We start from the raw sequence: 21,901 nt of genomic DNA, 5'->3' as shown, positions 1-21,901 counted from the left end.
CTTGTATATCCGGTTCCTTGTAGTGTCCTTTACATTACAATCAAACATGTAGTGAAACTTCCATCACATTTTGTTTTTTTCAATATTTATATAAATACATCAAATTTTTCACCAGACAATCACTCTGATGATTGATAAAATCACTGCAGTAATTTACTAATATTAAAAAATATCCAATCTTAATTTGTTATATTTATGATGTAACAAATAGTAAATGTTATAAGTTTAGTTAGATTTTTTATACCTGATGGACAAGTGAATTGATGAGCAACAATTCCAAGATTGGATGGTCCACTGTCCAAGCACCAGAAATATTTCTTGCAGTCTCTTGGATGGGGCCAGAAACCTTCTTCGGTACACTTGAAATCTGAAAGTCAAACAAAATAATTGGAATTAGTTGAATAATGCATAATTTATATTTTAATAAAGGGGAATATTTTGTAATTAACTATGTCATATATGGCAAGAATCCTGAGTAGTGCTTCATTTAATCAAATGGAATTATCATCATAAAATACACATCATATCATGGCAAATACGGAAGGTAAGTTTTTAATATCTCCAATTAATTTATTTACCATATTATACTGTTGGATAACATTTCAATATATTATAATGCACATGTAAATATAAGAAATATTTGTAAAAGTACCTATTGTAACCACGTCTACCAAAATTTGGTTTTATTGCCAAATTTAAAACGACGACATATACCTGCTGCAACAATTCCTTTTGTATGTATTAATGCCATTAATATATTATTTTATGTGATCATGAAATGTTGATTTCTATGATAATAATAAACAGTTTATCATAATGACATATACATCCTTCCTACAGAGTATATTGATTGCTCAGACTTAGCTCACAATTATACCCCAAATCCTTCATTACCCGCAATAGATAGAGCTATAAAAACATTTTAAATGAAAATGTAAACAAAACAAACAATATAAAGTAGGTACTAAAATTAGATCTAAATTAATGAAATAATTACGTAAAATATTATTTTTATTTACCTGAGCCAGGATCTGGAGTAGTTGGTGGTTCTGGCGTATTTAGACCCCACGCTGGTGTGGTTTCACCTGACGTCAGTGGTATTTCTGTACTGCTTCCTCGTCGAGCTGAATTCTGTCGGCGACGATTTGACCTAACGTATGCAAAGATATTTGCTGTTTAATCATAATCTAATAATGACTACAATCATACCTTCACTGTTCATGACTATTATTTAAATGAGATTCTACTCTGGTTAATAGTGTTATAATAAATTATTCAGTACACCTAATAACATTAGGGAGTGCCGCCACTAAAATAGTCGACGAATTCTAAATCCTCATGTCGTATCACACGGGTAGATCAACACCACGTGTTATTTTATCAATGTGAAGGCATTTAAATACAGTAGGTGTGGAGGAGCAAACAATACTACAACTGCAAATTGGTTTCTCCGTAATCATGGTGCCACTGTAGAATGATTTACTTATATAAATTACTAACAATAACTGATAATAATATTGTGTATTAGAATGGGCGGTAATTGTATTTTACCTTTTTTACCATTGAGAGTTGAAAAGAGCGTTTCTAAGACTGGTAGGTTAGAGAAACGCTATAAAATATAGAAAATTATAATATTAAGGCATTTTAAATGCAGCTTCGTTAATAAATTTTTCTAACCAAAATAATAGAAAGAATCTTTATATTGGTACCTCGATGTTGTGGATGATGCTTCTGGCTCTGCGTCGACATTTTCAGTCCTGTACCTCTTCTTCGCGTTTCTCACGGTGTTCTTGGAGATATTTTCGTCTTCTTCTTCTAATTTTGAAGGCTTTGGTGGCCTTGTTCGTTTTCGTGTTGGCGTCTGTTGTTTTTTCGGAGGGGCGAGTCTTTCGGTTAGTCTGGAAAACAAAAATATTATTTATTGGAAATTATTACAAATTCATTCATATTTATTTGTGATGTCAAAAACGAAAACATTGTTCGCTTTATTGACTTTTCAATAATAGAAAAACACACATATATTTATTTAGATTACATCATTTTTATTGACCGAAGTTCGGAATTGACAAACAATACCAGTGGGTCTATTCTATACTTATCGACCGCTAAAGTGATAAAGTGATAAATATTATCAAACTTAGGGTAGGTTTGTATCAAAGTATTAGCACTTATTATAACAATTACAATAAGTTGTTTTTATTGTTGCAATAAGTGTTTTATTTTAACAGCAACAAGATAGGTGCAACAATAAAAACCAACTTCGTGTAATTGTTACAATAAGTGCTAATATTTTGATACAAACCTACCCTAAGTTTGACACTATTTATCACTTTAGCGTTCGATAAGTATAGAATAGACCCACTGGACTAGTAAATATAGTGCACTTATATTTTACCAGCTTTAATTTTCATTAGAGGACCCATTACAGAATACTATAAACTAGATATATATTAAAAATAAATATTACTTTTGAAAATGTTTAATACTACCTTAAAATGGAAATACAGTGAAAATATACCAGATAAAGATCTAACAAATTTACAAGATGTTTAAACTCTTCCAAGAGAGTTCAAAGTAATGATAAATAAAGTACAATAACATACCCAAGACTCTTGTAAAGAGATTCCTTAGCAGCTTCGATGAGTGGATAAGGCTTTCCGTGACATTTTCCACGGAAATCGTCATTGTCGATTGACCAGAACATAATTCCTGAAAATAGAATTAGACATATTATGTTATATTTATGATTAAGGCTTTCAATCAATATGATGTTAAAAATAAACCATTTGGAAAATTGCCAATGGAAGCTTTCTTTTCTTCTATTGACCCAAGTGCCTTCCTTGCAGATTCTGTCTCATACAATAGTATATTATTTACAAGGTTGTTTCGAATTTACGTCAACAGATGGCTATGTAATTTATATGATTAAATTTTATTTATAGACTACTTCGTTTTTCCAAATCAGTTCAATAAAAAATGGTACATTTTTACATATTATGTACCTACTCAATAGTTTGAATAAAAATAATAAAACTATAAAAATACAATATTCTATCAGGTATTTTGCAAAATATTTTTGATAAGTTTGCCCTATCCGACCATTTACCAGTTTACCACTATGGGCATAGTATCCTTATTAAATTACTAGTTGTTATTAAACGATAAAATCTAATAACCTGTAAACCTTCCAAATTTATTATATTATATTCCATACCACCCAATAAAAATTCGAATATATGTATCTCTCAATGATATAATCCCTACCGAATCTAACCAATTGGTTACGAAATACATGTGACAGAAATAAAATAAAAAATCATCTCTTTACCTCCCAATTTCTTTTCAGCAACATATTCTGCCTTCTTCCGGACAATATCAATGTCATCATAGCCAACCCATTGGTTTCCTTTGAAGGCATATGGTCCCATTGCTTTGGGGTTTGGCTGGACGACCGTCCACGGTTCGTCTTCCTCATCGTACTCTTCATCGTCTTCGTCGTCCTCGTCAGAAGCCTGTCGCTTGCTTCTTGGCTTCTCCATGAGGCTTTCGCAAATCTAGAAAATAAAGCCATACTTATACATATGTAATTTCCAAAAATAATTATTAGGTACCTAGTCAAATACTTGTATATACTTAGATGACAATAACAAATATCCAATGTAATTATGTAATATACTAGCTGCCCTACAAGAGCAAATGTGGTGTGGTGTGACATTTGTTACTGATAATGAAAAATAAAATTTGTTTAACGGAAATTACAAATTTTGGTTTCAATATTACATAAAAGTGGAATAATGTTATATAATCTGTAAAAAAAATATTTGTAATTCTTTCTTTTTTTTCTTCTTTTGATCATGTCCGATCCTAATAGGATCATATGGGCCTCCACTCTAAAAAAACGGGAAAAACAATATGTGTACTTCCCAGACCCAGGATTCGAACCTAGGACCCTCGACACTATAGACCGGCGCTTAAACCACGCGGCCATCGTGGGTGTTATCACGTGTTATGTTAATTACCGAGCTTCAATATTATCTAAATTAGATATGATATAAATAAAAGGGATTTCACGTTATATCTACCCATTTTTTATATTATATATATTTTTTTATAAAATTCGATGTTTTTTTAAAAATAAGTATATAAAAAATATGAACACTATGAATTCGTCAAAAATCTCTGCATTACAATATATAAAACTTAATAAACTAAATTTTAATAATAAATATGATCATATTCACATATTAAAAAAAAAGTAAGTTTATCTTTGACTTAAAATAAAAAAAAATTTCTTTTTAATGTTTTAATACATATTTATTGTGAAATATATGAAATTGTATGTTATTATCAAAAACATGTCTCAAATTGCAAGCTTCGTGGTAGGTAAAGACCTCGCCTTAAGTTACCTTACACAATCCACGCGTATTTTTGTTAAAATTGAAATTTAAAAAAAAAAAAAAAAATTCTGAAGGCACCAAAGCTATTCTGTTGAACCAATAATACCATTACATGCCTGCGGGTAGGTCAAATAACTTCGGTATAATTGCATAGACTACTGTAGTGCGTATGAAATTATTTGAAGAAGCTTGTTTAGCTTGCCCACTCCAAATGCAATGTTGTTAGATAATCAGGTACATGTAACCGTTTTTGTAATATAATTTCACGTTCGTACTTATTAAAACAGGTTACGTTGGGTACAACCCCGCCTATGAATATCTGGTACTGAGTCAGGCTGATGATATTTACCAAATGCTGGCCCGATGCTGATATGCATACTAGTCACAGTTTGCAAGAAGCAATATATAACTATATTATAATAAATTAACCACACGTTACCTCGTAATAAGCTAGATATCCCTTTTCTCTGGTGGCATCTCCTTGATCTCCTGGGCCATCAGCCGGTGCTCCGATCGCTGTGGAGTCAGGATTGAAAAGCGTGAAGGAGCGTCCATATGTTGGAATGCCCAGCACCAATTTATCACGGTCTGCTCCGGCATCTAGGTAATGCTGGATTGTGAAATCCTAGAAGGAAAATAAAACTTTGTGTTATAATAGTCTTTTCCATATTAATATCTAAATAATATGCACCACCTCACTAATATACTTATAAAAAAAACTACAGTATCACAAATACTTCTAAAATTGCTCAATACGTTGATTTTCTCAAATTTTCTATTGGTAAGATTTCGAAGTCTAGACTCACGAAGAATTCTCAAATGCAATAGGTAGATGATTGACACGCGAACGTCACCTTCCAGTTAGAAAGACATCATCAAGAAATCTATCAATACTTGCAGCAACTAGGTCAGCGTAGGATTGCTCAAGATGGAAAAAGATTATTGGCAAAACCTTTAATTTATTTCAACTTTAATCATCTCAGTAATGACACAAATAATGAGAAAATTTTTGATTACATTAGTAGGTACCGCCCGTCATTGGTAAAACTATGCTAGCTTAATGGGCCTAAAAATTGTTTCTAAAATATTTTTTAAATGTTTAATTAAAAGGTTTTAAAACAATGTGTTTGTAGTGCTGGTTTATGACACTGACGCCGTTCAAGTCAATAGCGTTTACGATCTTCTGCTATGATGACAAAACCCAATTTACACATGTCATCTGAAAAGTGTTAATATTACAGTTATATTTTACACCTGTAATATTGGTGGAAGCGAATTACTGAATATCATTCAATTATCAAACATAATAAAATCTCATTGTTATTATTGATAATCGGACATATTTACGTAGTGAATAATGTCTATCAATATTTTTTTATAAAATCCATTAGATAACCTTCATATTATTTATATTTAAATAAATCTATATTAGTATGTTGTAAAAAATGATGAAACATACAAATTTACAACTCGATCTCCACAAAATATTACAATATTCGATAAACTTGTCACAATAATAGTTATTTGTATAATATTCAAAATTGTTTTAGTTTTTGAAAAAGACACGTGTGGGATTAAAGTCACTTCCTATATAAATTCTATTTTATGGATACAGTGATGATCAACCTACAGAATTTAAAATGAAATTACAATAATTAAAATTCCAATTGACAGTTGAGCTTGAAAACAACAAAGATCCCACCTACCTATTTATATAGGTACAGCAAAATCACTGAATCACTTTGGCTATGTAAATAAATTAAAAATAACACAGTCTATTTGAATGGGAAATGATTAATATTGTCATTCATTTTCAGAGATATATACGTATTTACCTAAAAGTAAATAACCATTTTCACTCATATTGGGAGTATGTGAGCCTGCAAAGGGTGGAGATTATAATAATAACAAATTATGTATTTACTCGTTACAGTTGTTAACTATTTGCCCAACACATTGGGTCTTTACTCTGGATTAAAGTCACATTAAAAAAAAACGAAAACTTAATTATGTTTCACAACGATAAACGCATTTTTTCCAACTCTTTAGTGTTGACAATCTGGATTATTTATTCGATTTTAATACACTCGCGATACTAATATAAACTCATTTTGGCTACACTAAGTAATCAAGTTTTTTTTTATTTAATATAAATGTTGTAAATAGATGATTTGGATAGCACTTACGATGTTCAATTCGCTGTCAAAATTATATTCTGAAGCCGCCTCCAACGCATACAGAGGTGAGTGATGGTTGACCGCGGGTTCGAAGGCTGAATGGTAGTCATACGACAGGATGTTCATCCAATCCAGATACCTGTAAAACACGTAGTTAAAATAGTAATGCAACATTATTATTTATTTAACATACATAATTTGAAAGTACTATATAAGAAATAAATAACTACTAGAAAAAATCTTTTTGAAAAAAAAATACGACGCCTGTGTACTCTGTCTCCTAAGCTATACGTGTCCTATCGAATTGTAGCAAAATTAACTAGTAATTTTTACAATAGGTACTCTATTTTTATTTATTTCAATAATCAAGGAAGAAGGAACCCGATTGACATAAGACCCCTCAGGAAGAAGAAGTAAGAAAAACTATTATATTACAGTATAAACATCAAACGGATAATATTAATGTAAAATTAATAGAGACTGTAATAACTGTCAACTTTAGCATACAGGAGCGCATAGATAATTGGGTGAACGCAGGTAACACCAGATGAAAGGTCTAAATCTATCGTGAAAAAAAATCATGTCCGAGCATTCAATGGGATAATGAAGTTAGCTCTGATCCTTGATATAACCGTACCCAGGATTGGCACTTGGCAACAGATAACCATCGAGCATGGAATCAGACAGGTACCCACCCTGAGTTGTGAAGCCATAGATTATGCCAATATAAGTGAATAATAAGGAACATCTTGACATCATTGGATATAATAGCCATATGGCTGAGACATAGAAATAGGTGACTTAGTAATTCGAACTCAAATGAAAGAGTATCTATTGACCATTCTGTCCTAGCATAACTACAAACTCCCCCCCCCCCTCTCTCTCTCAATATTCTTACGCAATAGCGTAGTACTAAATAAAATAGTACCATGTCGCTGTATTTTTCGTAATTAACCCCACCCCCTCCCCCCAATACTTTAACGGGTAAAAAACAATAAGTCTTCCCATAATCACTGAAATTTGACTGACTAATCGCTTCTCTTACGTGTTACGCCTAGTTTGGAAGTGAAATATATATTTCTCGATTCGACATTTTATAATCACACAATTGTCACAAAAGTCACGAGATTCTTAATATTATATGTAATATAATATTGATAAGAACCACACCACAGTAGGTATTTCATTTCAGGATTATAATAATACAATATCACATCCGATTAAGGCATTCCTCGCCTATGCCAATCATTTTTGAAGAGTTTCTCAATTATCGTTTTGGATTTAATGATTCGACGTTTTGGAACCATCGAATGTACTAGTGACTAGCTATTATAATGTTAATTGAATGTACCTACACAAATAGAGTAAGTAGGATTAGTAATATTATTTAATTGTATTCACCTGTTCAATTTGGGTATATCGTATCCTTTGTCAATATACTCGATGCCAGCTGGCACGGCCATGGTCAGCAGCAGTCGTGGTCTTCCCGTAGCTTGTGACTCCTTCTCAAACTCCTCGCGTAATTCCTGCACCAGCTTAGCGTAGTTGTTGCGATCCTTTGGCTTTCCTCCATCCCTGAAGGAAGGGTACTCCCAATCGAGATCCAGGCCATCGAATTTGTTTAATCGCATGAACTGAAAACAAAAAGAAATGATTTCAATGTAAACGCGATTTATAAATAAAGGTGTGTTTAATCATACACAATGGTATAGTTACAAATTACATATTTATAGACATTCTAAATTGTTAATAATAATATCTTACATTATGTTACAGATGTTGCATAAATCTAACAATATTATATATAACCTACTGAAAAGTTAATGAATATTATAATTAAAAAATATCTCGGTTAATAAAGTTTTTTTTTATTCAAACAAACAATTCAAAATATTTAAAACATTAAGATAATATAAGATTTTTCCTAGTGGTTATATTATATTTATCTGACGTGTTTTCAAATTATGTATGTTCAATTGTGAATTGTGAATTATTCGTTGAATAAAAGAAATAGTTTATGAGATAATTAAAATTTTGTCATGAGAGTTTTGAACGTTAACCAGGAAAATAAATGTATTTCAATAGTTTAAATTTACCAAATAAAAAATATCAGAAAAAAATTGTATACCTATCTCTAAAATACTAACTTTATATACAAGCCTATTTTCTGCAATAAACATACTCAATGAAATGTGGATTAATTTAAAAAAAAAAAACTTATAACTAATCTATAAATAAAATTATAATGTTGGTATGATTGAATGAATAGTGAAGAAGGTAAAATAACCACAGACAATTATTACTTAGTTACCTATTTTAAATTTATTAGCTTTAAAAAACATAGTTCATTCTTCGTCAATAGTGTCGTTTGAGACAGTAGATATTAACAAATTCAATTGAGGTATTTCATTAAGCAATATAATGCAACGCAAAATTCAATGCTCAATTCAACGTCCAATGTTGTTTGGGCCAGTTTAACAGGTCGCGGGGTTTTTTTCTTCTTGCAAAGTAATTATTAAAATAAATATAGCAAAAAAATATGCGCGCCTGCAAACTGGTCCTGCTCATTTTTAATTCAAAGTACATAAATATTTTTGCCGGTTGTATAACATAATGTTTTTTTCCTTAAACAAGATTATTGCATGTATCATGTAGAATTTAGCCACTTTTAACATAATTTATCTTCCGTCTCAAACATATATATTGACTGGATTTGAAGGTTACGATATTTATCAAAATTCTCATTCTTCGAGTACCTTTTTCTATATATATAAACATTTTTTTTACTAATCCGATCTCGTTTATCAATTAATCGCCTTGCCACAGTACTGACAGGAGCTTTTACCTTGCCTAGAGAATATATGCAGTTATCACTTATCTACACAATCATTTCGGCATGGAATGCTTAACTTTGGTGTTTGAATGGAAACCGGCTTAGTCAACATATTTTATGCAAAGTGTAATTTTAATAAAAACACTCAATGTATGTAGATTATATTTGTGCAGTAAAACATACATATTTCCAGTCGCACAAACCTGTATAATTCTAAATATATTAATTGTTTTTTTTTTATATGTTTGGCGATAATACAGTAGTGGCAGAATATCTGGTATTAAGCGTGGGTTGGGTGTTTGAATCCCATGTTTGTAAAAAAAAAAGTATGTGCTGTTGGTTATTGATATAACTTCCACTATGTCGAGGCCCGTGTGATTAACTTAGAAGAAAATGTAGTGTTTTTCAATTAATGATCGTCCTCAGCGGATATTCTTGGTTAAGTTTATCAAAAAATAAATAATATTAATTAATTCATGACGTTAATTTATTTGTAAATAATTTGGTTATTGTTTTAAAAGCTTGAAATATCGGTTCACCGGAAACAGGAAACACCCAAATTGGGTTGACAGCATAAAAATGGAGATATATATTATATACTAATCGTGACCATGAACCTGTTTTTAGTCAGTAGTGAGTACATATTGCATATTTCTCGTTTGACAGCCTAAAATAATAACTTACATATTTTGAATGCAAAAAGTTATATATAATTGATTGTGTTATTCAAAAAACATGACAACAAACAGAATTACGCATATATCTTAAAAGTAACCGTACCATGTTTTCAATATATTCATTTTCATATTATAAGGCTTAGACGACTTAAAAAAAGTAAACATAAAATATGAATAATTAAATAAATGTCATTATTTGGTCATCTGCCAAAATATGCTTAAATGTTATAATATGTTTAAAAATGATCCTTCGACGTGTATTAGAAAATCTCTAAGAAAAATATTTATTTATCTATTTATTAATAATCCAAAATAAAATAAAATAATATAAATAATAAAGAAAATAACATGCAGTAGACAAGAAATTTGAAACAATATATTCCTAATGAAAATTATTGTTTAAGCAACAAGAAACTTTAGCTATTTTATATATTCACAAAAATTCAATAATTAAAAAAAATATATATATCAAATAGATAATATTATTATGTTGTTATCTTTTTAGTTATTGCTGTTAATATGGACTTCAGATAAGTTAGGTTAGTTTTGTAAATAGCCTTATAATCCAAAACAGTTAACGTCAGTTAAATTAATTTATGTTTTATAAGTATTTGGCTGATATTTTATTTAAATAATATTCTTTAATGGTGTCACAAGTAGTTGTCATTCATATGTTTAGTTTTATATAACGGTAATTTCCACTTCTGAAGCCTCGAAACGCTGATGTTCATGTTATATTTTTAATGTATGTTTGAATCCAGAGCATGGATCAAGCGAATGTTTAACATCCATTTATCGTACAAAACAAATTTTACGGAATATCTCGGGAGGTGGTCAATAACCACATTAGGTTATGGATTCAATTATGGTGATTAATAAATTAATATCTAAAACATTTGCCAAATTGGACAGTACCTATAAGAAATAAAAATCAATGGTTTCTGATTTATGATTTTATATTAAGTCTCTTCTGCGCGTAATATATTATAATAATGTGTCAAACGATCATGACCACCACCCCATGCCCGCTGGCTTGCGTCGAAGGTCAACATGCAAGACAGACTCAACAGGTTTCAAGTCAAGAACCATGAAAAATTTACACGCATTACATACAATAATAGGTATAGTATCTTTAGCAAATTATTATTGTCTGACGTTCTAGATTCATGCTTTGCGCCTTCGACCTTCGTCTGTGGTCTTAAAGTGATCTCAATTCAAATGCATCATTTTTTTACTTGATGTGAAATTGTCGTTAAAATCAATGCTAAGTATAAAAAAATTATGAATTTTTAAATTATAAAACGTTTCTGTGCAATATTTTTGAAGGTTATTGTTAATTTTATACGACAGTTTATTCGAAAAAATATGCTAAGTTTTCTGGTTTGGTTTTTTAAATCAATTTTAAAATGAAACGTAACGTGATACCAATAATATTATCACATTCATATATTCAACAATTATTGTTTAAATGTTTATCACAATTAATTTAAGTTTTGATAAGATTATCTCTTATTGTATTAATTCAAATATTTGTATAGACCTGCATGGACAAAATCTAATCACTAAAAATACTCAAATACATGACATAATGAAGTTGTCTATATATTGATGACAAAACTTACAAAACAAACAAATTCCTCTTATAGAGGACATATTATGTTGTATATATACTTAGGGTGCACTTTGATTGATAACTGATACCATGCCATTTAATTAAAATACAAATTATTGAGAGGTAGTGTGACTTTTACATGGACTGATAAAAATAGTATGTAACCACGATCTACATTTGGGAACCAGTATGAGATGCTATGTCTTTGTAGTCTAATATATGATGTGGAGGCGTGGATACTCACAGAAATAACCTTCAGGTAACTCTTAAGCTTTCGAAATTTAGGTGTTCATACTACAGACGCATTCTACATATTAGCCGAAAATACAGTGACGAATGTCGAGGTAAACTAGCCTGTTGGCATACTTTAACGTACGAAACATCTCGAGAGATTCCTGTAAACATGGCCTTGGCAGAAGAAAAACATCCTGGAACAAGTATCTCAGATACTGGTTTGATATCAGCATTGCATTCCTGTTTAGAACAGAGTATGGCCCCTACATCCTGAAGCGAGCACCCATGCTAGGATCTTTGGCAGGCCCCCCTACCTATCGCTAAAGATAAAAGCAGTGTGACGATCTACTGTAGAATTTTCCAAATTGTGTACGCGGTAAAATAAAGTGTATATTTAGTGTTGTTTAACATTATAAATTTAGAAAAACACTAACTGAGAGAGTATATCACAACCAATAGAAAAAACTTTTTTGAAAAAAGTAAGCCAACCGGTCGGGAATCGAACCCGGCATCTCCAACGGGTAAACGCCCCAAACTCGTCGCATTCAGCCATTATGCTACGGAAGACATACTAATGACGACAAATATTTAAGCTATTGGCTATTAAATACCTACCACTCAGCGCTCTTCGAAATCATGTTACTTCGGCAATCGATTTTTGTTTATTAAATCAAAGTAGGTAGTTATTTTACTATTACAACGATTACTAACCGACGTCTAGGAATTTCTCCAATATTTTTTAAGCAACTTCTTGTACTTGCTAATAATTTTTAATTAACCATTTCTTTTATTCAAACGAATAATTCACAAGATTTAAGAATATATCATTCTGATTATTGAACATTATGTTTGTGTTGTTTGTTGTGTTGTTTGTATATTTTAATACATCCATTTGAATTATGGAGTTGTCGAGTATCGATACACAATTAAAAATTATATCGTACAGCCACATAATTTTAAACAAAAACATTTTTTTTACTATTAGAGAGATTTTGTGATGTGTGTTTATATCACTTATCTGGTCGACTCGTCACGCCTAGCCCTTCCTGAGCCCGGGCCCCCATGCTAGAGTCCTGTCAGCCACCCTTTTGTGGGGGCCGTGGAACAGAGACACACAAGGAAAAGATGCACAACATCGTCGGTGATTTTCAACAACGGATATGGCACAGAAAAAAGATGAGTATACAGCTTTATTAAAATGGACAATGTGTTACAATGTTGTTACATCATAATAAAATTAAATCAAAACTTATAGGATCGAAAAAGTAATAAAAAAATATTTTCTTTGGTCGTGATGTTATAAAAAAAAATCACATATGATGTCATTCACATTAAGAACGCAGAACCTACAAATGCAATATTTAATTATAATAAAAAATAGTATGCCATTGTTATTTAAATGCTAATAACAATACATTAATGACGTTTTATGAGAGCAACATTCTTTTATGATATTTGAAGCTATGACAAATGCAATAAGAATGTCGAATTAAATAATTTCATTGAAACAATCTCTTATTTACAATATTGTCCATGAGTGTGCATTGTGTTGTATTTATATCTTAAATCTATCATATTATAATATATCCAAAGAATTTATAATATAAATAGAAAGACTCTTACACATTATTTCTATTAGAACATTTCAAATTATTTAATAAACGCACCAAACATGACAGATAGTCTTTTTAAACGCCCTGCAAATTAGCAGATGTGGTTTGAATTTCTCTGTAAATAAGCCTGCAAAACAGAGTCACTTGTAGCTAGAGTTGGGTATTTCCCGAGAAAATCTCAATCTCGAGATTCGGGATTTCCCGAAATGATGAAATTTAGAATTTTCGAGATTTCGAAATTTTCGAAATCGGATTTCCAGAAAAGAATTCTCGAGAATTCTCGAAATGTCGGGAAATTAAAAAAAAAAACCTGTAAAAATCCTAAAATCAGTGTAAAAACAGACAAATTCCAAAAAAATATGATTTTCTTTATTTACGTAAGAAGACAAACAAAATATAATTAGGAAAACAAAAATAATTCAAAACATTACTTATTAAAATCGAATTTCAAAAAATATAGACTGTCAATCGCTGCATCTAACAATCGCGTACGCTTTTGAGACACAAAATTCTCTAATGTTGCAAAAATTGCGCTCATTTAGAATCGATGTTGGCTTAATTGTGTTAAATGCCCCGATCAGTCTTTAAACGTTTTGTGTTTTCTGTCCACTATGTCCTGTATTTTCATATAGAAAATCGTTTTTTTTCAATTAATATTTGATAATAAAGAAATCCCGAATCCCGAGAAAAGATACTCGAGATCCGGGAATACCCGAAATGTTAAAAATTTCAATTCTCGAGATTCGGGATGGAAAATTCCCGAAACCCAACTCTACTTGTAGCTACGAGTAACTTAATCAGTAGAGCTGGTGGTGGTGCTTTTCTGCTTAAATTTGTAGGCTCCATTTCGTATTTCTTGGACAGAGCACATGACGAACCAGTCAATCAAACATAGACTGCAGATAAAGGAACAGCTCTCGACAATATGTCTGAGACGCATTCTGCAGATTTCTGGAAATATTGTCCGGCGCGGGATGGACAACTTAAAGAGGCTGGTGGTTTTAGGTGGCCTTCAGGAAAGGCAAAGCAGAGGAAAAGCATCGGCAAACTAGAGCGACCGAGTAAAGGAGCTGACTGGGGGCACTATTTTATTCTGCCCTGAGAGAAGCGGAAGATCGAGAGGTATGGAAAGTCTTAGTCGCTCAAAGGATGACAAAATTCAAAGGTTATCACGATCCTAAACCATAAGGGTACGACCAAGAAGAGGATCAGTCCATACATCACAAGAAACGCAAAGCACTCCCAGTGTCTTCAAATATTATATATAATATGTATTATACTATTAAAACCGCGTTTCTTGTTAAATTGCAACGTAGGTGTATTATAATACAGACGCAACTATTGAATATAGTAGTTTATAATACGTTTATCAGGTGTATTCCATATTTAACCACATTCGAAGCTTAAAAATTCTTAAAACCTCGCCCAGAAAGAAACCCAATTCCCAGGATTTTTGTGTTCCCTGCCTAAAGCTATAGGGGTAATAGGGTTCGACATCACCGTCAGCTAACCGCGCCATAAGATTAATCAATTAATAATATCAGACATAATATTATGTTTGTAAATTTAAACGGCTGATTACAGTTTGAATTAAATGATATTTTTTATAATAATGAAATTGGCAACATTCGTATGTATAAAGGTAAAAAATACGCATTTCAAGTATTTCAGGAATTGAAATGAACAAAATTTGATAATTATACCGACTAAAAAATTATAAAAACTACTTTTCGACTTGTTGACCGGCAAATCAATGTCACGCGAAGGATATTTAAACAATGTAGGTATACCTACATGAATATTTTGGCCTTATTCAAATATAAATTGTATTAGATTTTGGATAAACTACGTACTTTTATTACGATAAAAAACTAATAAAAATAAAAAAAATAGGAAAAAGATTATTCTTAGGTAAATAAAATCATTATATTATAATAGTATTATGTTTAATCTTACAAGTCTTTCTGAATTATTTTATTGTCGAATATTGATATGTAATGGTCCGGTATTCTGAAGAGATAATCCACCTACTCTAATATAGGTGATAATATTATAAACCCTCCACAGGATGGAAATTAACACATATTTTATTTAAAATTAACTATTAGATAATAATATTATCATCATAAACGATTGAATCTATTAAATGAATGCAATGAATACATGGGCTGCAAATTAGGAGTAATATATATTATGCTAAAGTCAATATTCGATTGAAGCAGACGAAACTGATCCTGGTTATTATTACATTATTTAATAAACTATTTTTTTATTATTATTCAACAAATAACATTCTATATATTGAATATACAAAATTTTAAAACACCTCATGCATATACAGACATGCAAAAAATCATTTTGTAGAAAAAAGACGACACCCGACTAGACTTGAATCTGTATCTGCTGGATTCGCGCCAGTATGCTTTTCCAAGTAAGCACTACTGCTTTAATACATTATCAGTCACAGATTCAATTAAAACGATTACGTTACAACAATTTTAAAGTTTATAATTGCAGCATAATGCAAGACTACATAAAGAAGTGTTACAAATACCTACCTGTTTTACCAATTAATATTAACATATCAAAAGCATTAATTCTGTAGCATTTACGAACAAAATGTCATTGTTTTAGCTACAAGCGAATGCTCATTTCATAACTCACGTTATGTAGACGTAGAAGTATGCCGTAAATAATTGGTAGATAGATATTTTCTTTTTAAGGTGTAATTTCGTAGAAAATAGTATAAAAATCAGACATGCATGTAGGTAAATTATTATTATTTGAATTGTTTTGCTGTTACATTATTTTATTTTGATTCAACGTGTACTGGTAATGATTCATTATTTTTTTATCGTTTAGTATTCACCATCTATAAAATTGTTTACCAATACTTATGCGTTTCACTCAGATGTGAGCTTTGTCAAGTGTGAGTAGTCGTTTTAGCGCTACAAACTTTTATGGTTATTGACCTTCTCCTTCATTTGCCTCCATCAAAATTTGTCCAATGCTACTTTCATTCATTTTGGATGCACAAATGATCCAAATCTAACTCGGCACTACCCATATGAAGTCGACCAAGTCTTCGTTTGCCTTCCTGCTTCTTCAGCGAATATCAATTTATAATGCGTATTTCATTCATTAGGTGTAGATACATGGCCCAGCAAAATTTTATAGACTGAACAATGGTTGCACTCGTATAGGTACAAAGTAAAGAACTTTTTATTCTATCTATATCTATCGCAGAATAATTGAAGTATTGAGTTATATAATGTTATAAATATTGTCCTTTTTACCCTCCTCAACTACCTAATGATAATTATAATATTACATAAACTAAAACATATATCTCACTAACTCACTATTTAAGCATAACACGTGTCGTAAAATAGTATTTATATGTGGTGAATACCAAAATGATAAACACGTCTTATTAAATAGCGATTCAGAACATCTAATGTCAAAAAATCATAGGTATTTATAATGTAATATTAATACGAGTGTCTGAACCGAACCCAGGTTTATATGTGATGAATATTTGGGGCTTGAAATAGTTCCCAATTTGCGAGTGTGGTGAGATTCAGACCATAGAGTACATTATGGAGTCAAGTAACATGTTTATACGTATGCCTTCCACGGAGGACCCATACTCCAGATCAAACATGAAGCTGTTGCGTGGATTGAGCCTCGCCAGTTCCACTTTGATTGTACTATGATTAGTTCTCTGATTTTGTTTTCTTATGTATTATTATTTTTCTTTTTGAACAACATATTTCACCTATTTATTGTTTTACTATCGCCATATGATTATAATATAATATAATATTTAACAATTCCTACTTTCCGAAGTTACAAGTAAAGTTTCTTTACAATACATGGTTTTAATTTATTACGATACTTAATATTAACAAAGATCATTTAACGTTAAAATATAATACCTATCATAAACTGATTCGCATTTCAAACAAGAAATATTATTGTAGCGATATATCCTGTCAGTCACGCCGTGTCAAAAATTCAACAAATAATGATAGTAAACATAATATTAACTATTTGTTTATTTTGCTGGTCAATTTAAGTAGCTTACATTCTACGCCTTATTTTGTTTTATTTCAGTATAAATATGTATAAATTATATTGAAAATATATGATATGTATGACTATAAATGTAATAAATATACGATAATGTTACAACTAAGTAGCATATAAAACCATTCCATAAAGGTATTTTGTAAACCTGTAAATGTATGATACAAAAATATTCATTCACGATCATGGACTTTTATTTACAACGTGTATAATAATATGTGTTCTACAAGAAACAAGGATAAGTCAACTGAAACGTGACTCATAAATGTATCCGCTATTTTTTATACAATGTTGTGAGGAAAATCAGTGGAGGAGCTTTACACTTTACAAGAATAAGTATAGATCACGTCATGAAAATATTAAAAAAAAAAATTACACATGTATTTCAAGATCTAATACGTGATTCTTAAACAGGGGGTTATTTGACTGAGTACAGTTCCGAATATCATGGAGTTGTCAAAACTTGAACTATATAAAATATTATGTACCTAACCGGTAAACAATCAATAACATTCCCATACGTTTATAATATGTATAGGTACCATTTATGGTCGCATTGCGTTTTGAATTAAAATACTGAGAACAAACAGGGAAAACAATATTCACTCCTGAATTAAACACAAATAAAAAATATACAGTTTTCATGAATACATACTATTATGTAGAATACGTTTTTTTTTATTTTTAACAACATTTCGAATGATAATTTTTATTTGTTAATTAGCGTTTATTTATATTGAAAATTAGTATGACATTCAAATATTTTAAATATATCATATATAATGAAATAAGTAAACCTTCTTTATTACACATATTATGTTTATTTGTGTCCAAATACATATTATTTCTCCCATCTAGACTACCGTTATGTCCCTAGTAGTAAAGTGGTAGAGTTCTCGGGTCCAGCGAAGAAATAATTATGCTTTCTATGAGAAATTTAACCAACTTTGGCGACAGTAAAACAAAAAATATTTAATTTGTAAAATAGACGCACAAACGCGTAATACCTTCGTGTGGCACCTACTTATAAACATTTTTAGTGTTAAAATATTTACCACTAGAGACATATTTCAAATTTCTGTACTTAGTATTCAATATGCATGCTCATATCATACGACATTTACTACAGCACTGAAAACAAACCTTAGCGAGCACGTTTTATTACATTTTCAGAAAGGTTGAAGTAACACGTTATTCGTAGTTATTATGGCTTACGACTAAAATCCATCCTTTGATTATCCATTGTCATTTATAACATTATGTTGAGGTGTGATTGACTCTTTGGCCTGGATTCCCTATGCAAAGTCTCTATCCCGTTAATTCGTTAATTAAACAAGACAGCGTGATTCCGAAGTGGCAAATGGAAACAAGTAAGTAAATAATCTTTCAACGGTGGTTTTATTTATATGTATTTATTTAATAAATCGTAATAATAGTAAAATTATAAATCACAGAAAGTATCCATACAAATTTATTTCTTTCAAATAACATAAGAGACCTAATTGAGTAAGTATTTATTGATCTCTACAATATATTATTCTTATTTCAAATTCATTGTAACTTCGGGTACTAATGAGCTTGATGATATCTTTATTAAAATGTGGTACCTAAAACATTAAATAAATCGTATACCAGCATTGTCCGGTGGTTGCATATTTTATATCTAACTGTTATATTAGTATTCAAAATTGATCAGTCAAGTCTCGAAGTAATTTGAACTATGTGAACAATCGAGTTTCCAGCAGACGTGTCTAAGGTGATGTCTCACCAGGGGACGCACCGCATCGAATCTGTCGTTTTAACCAATCGCTTCTCCCATTCTAATACCCCGTTTACACGTGCATGGATTTACTGCTGCTGACAGTACGTATTATTGCGGGCATAACAACAAAATGCACGTTTTAAAGTTCGGAAGCTTCTGAATTTTCACGAGACAGTTGAAATTTGTTCGATATCTGTGCCTGCGTAGTAGAACTATAGTGGCGAACCTACCGGAAAAAAACTAACTACATCGCGCAGAGACTTATTTTGAGGTTAACCGATTTTCACGACTGTCAAATAGTACCATAAAGTGACAACATCGCGTCTCGCTTACTCTTGAAAAATGAGATTGGCAAGACAGTCAGCACGTGTGTGTAAACAGTTATTATCGCGATTGTTTAAAATACACACTATTTATGCAAGTAAATCCATGAACGTGTACAGGCGCTCTAAATGCCACTAAAAGAGCATCTAAAATCGGTATTATGCAGGGCGCAGAACCAACTTAACAGAACTTAATATCAAGTTAAAACACGCGAAATTATGATTTCTCTATATTATATGGACGCCGAATCGAGTATGCAAGTGTTCAATGGTAGGTTATTCATTATAAAAATATTTATTATAAACTACGGATCGGCATAAACCATCATACAGACCTACAAACTTATCTGTAGAATGGCCAAAAATGGAATTTGAACTACCATAGGCCGCCATTTTGAAAATTTCATTCGAATGTCAGATTTTGTCCAGTTACGAGTCTTGATTGGGTAGTTTCCCCATTCTACAGATAAGTTTGTATGTCTGTACTATAATTTATTATCTATCTATAAGACATCTCAATAAATAATGTTTGAAATGTCAAATTCAAATTTAGAACAAAAATATGTCACTTTTTCAAATGCGTACTTCGTACAACGACACAACCTACTTCATTCTATTCTGGATTTAAATTTAGACTTGTTTACTTTTTAAAATTGCCCCCTCAAATTATTTGCGAATAATCTTTTCATCTAAAATGTATCTGTCTTTCAAACGTCTCAAATAATCGCAGTGAGCTAAAGCGCGTTAAAATAATATGTTCACTGAACCACGACCGGGTAATGGGTTTTCACGATTCATTTCTTACTCACCGAAGTAAGCTCTGCATTCCAAGAACTTTGCGAAACAAAAGAAACATCATAACTAAATTCCATCACAGGCATTATTATATAAAGGTCAGTCTAACGAAAGGTTCAACAAAATTTCAACGTAAAGATTATGTCATCTCAGTCGCTTGGTATAATATAAAGTTTATAAAGAATGACAGATAATTATAAATTTAATTTACCATCCTATCTTTAACGTTAGGTAGGTATATTACAAATATATATTTTAAATGCAATAATTGTCTATGTACGAATCTAAAATTCTCCCGAATATTGATAATGCTCTGCAGGAAATTAATGGCAAAAGGTGAGTTTGTGAGTTTGTTATTTTTTGCAGTAATTTATTTACTTAATCTATTGTATAATTCAAAATCCATGTCTTTCTATATCAACGTTAACCAATTATTTGTTGTGCATGAAATCAGTGTAGTTTATCATAATAAATATACGCCTTTTTTCTATATTTCTTTTTAAAGTATAAAAATATATACGTTTTGGAAATGAGTTTTATTTTAAAACTCAACTGAAATCGAAAATTGACACAATATGTCAAAATGTTTTATTTTTTACATTAAAAATGTTTACTTTTTTCCTTGATATGATAAAATGCTGCATTTAATTTTGTGAATATCTTGGCAAGATATGCAGTTGGTGATAACTACGAAAAGTTTGCTAATCAAAATCAATGATTTAGATTATTTAGACGTTATAAACCAACAGCTCCTGCCGCAGTTCAATCATTCTAACAAGGTCTTTACCTCGTGGTGGGACCGAATTCTTGAATGCAAAAGAAGAACCAAGTGGTAATCACTGATTATACATAATATTATGTATATTCACAAATAATCTTTAATTGTCGTAACTATAACATGTAAATGGAGGACATTAATTAAATTTAATAATCTGGTTCACAGTTTTAGTGTGATTATTATCATCATTATCATCATCATCAGCCTGAATATATCCACTGCTGGATGAAGACCTCTTCAAGCTGCTTCCACTTCTCTCGGTCCTGTGAATTGCGTTGCCACGTACTTTCGTAGAACTTTATCATTTCATCAATCCAGCGGCCTCTAAGTCTACCTTGCGGACGTTTTGTACTTCTTGGATACCACTGGATGACTAGATTTGTCCAACGATTGTCTCTTCTTCGAGCTATGTATCCAGACCATCTCCATTTAAGGCTTTTAATAAACTCTATTACATCGCAAACCCTTGTCTGCTTCCTTATCCACTCATTCCTCTTTTTGTCCTTTCGCGTTATGCCCAGCATGCACCTCTCCATAACACGTTGTGCTACTCTAAGTTTCTGGATTTCTCTTTTACTTAGGGTCCATGTTTCACACGCATATGTGATTAC

General features: G+C 31.1%; 1 protein-coding gene across 2 annotated transcripts in view; it reads right to left on the bottom strand.

The window, feature by feature from the left end:
- Cht6 (Chitinase 6) overlaps window positions 1-21,901 on the bottom strand; it is a 214,110-nt gene that overhangs the window by 78,542 nt on the left and 113,667 nt on the right. For both annotated transcript variants that reach the window (XM_085944772.1, XM_085944770.1), the window contains exons 5-12: window positions 7,976-8,208; window positions 6,584-6,713; window positions 4,837-5,022; window positions 3,329-3,554; window positions 2,604-2,709; window positions 1,710-1,898; window positions 1,020-1,150; window positions 245-367 (exon numbers count right to left, since the gene is read on the bottom strand). In XM_085944772.1, the coding sequence (XP_085800898.1) occupies window positions 245-367; window positions 1,020-1,150; window positions 1,710-1,898; window positions 2,604-2,709; window positions 3,329-3,554; window positions 4,837-5,022; window positions 6,584-6,713; window positions 7,976-8,208 (1,324 nt within the window). The remainder of the gene's footprint in view (window positions 1-244; window positions 368-1,019; window positions 1,151-1,709; window positions 1,899-2,603; window positions 2,710-3,328; window positions 3,555-4,836; window positions 5,023-6,583; window positions 6,714-7,975; window positions 8,209-21,901) is intronic.

This window comes from Rhyacophila brunnea, unplaced genomic scaffold (assembly GCF_057557595.1).
Source record: "Rhyacophila brunnea isolate RB1 unplaced genomic scaffold, BYU_Rbru_1.0 scaffold_17, whole genome shotgun sequence".
In the NCBI taxonomy this organism is placed as follows: Eukaryota; Metazoa; Arthropoda; class Insecta; order Trichoptera; family Rhyacophilidae; genus Rhyacophila; species Rhyacophila brunnea.
This window is presented reverse-complemented; position numbering and strand designations above follow the sequence as displayed.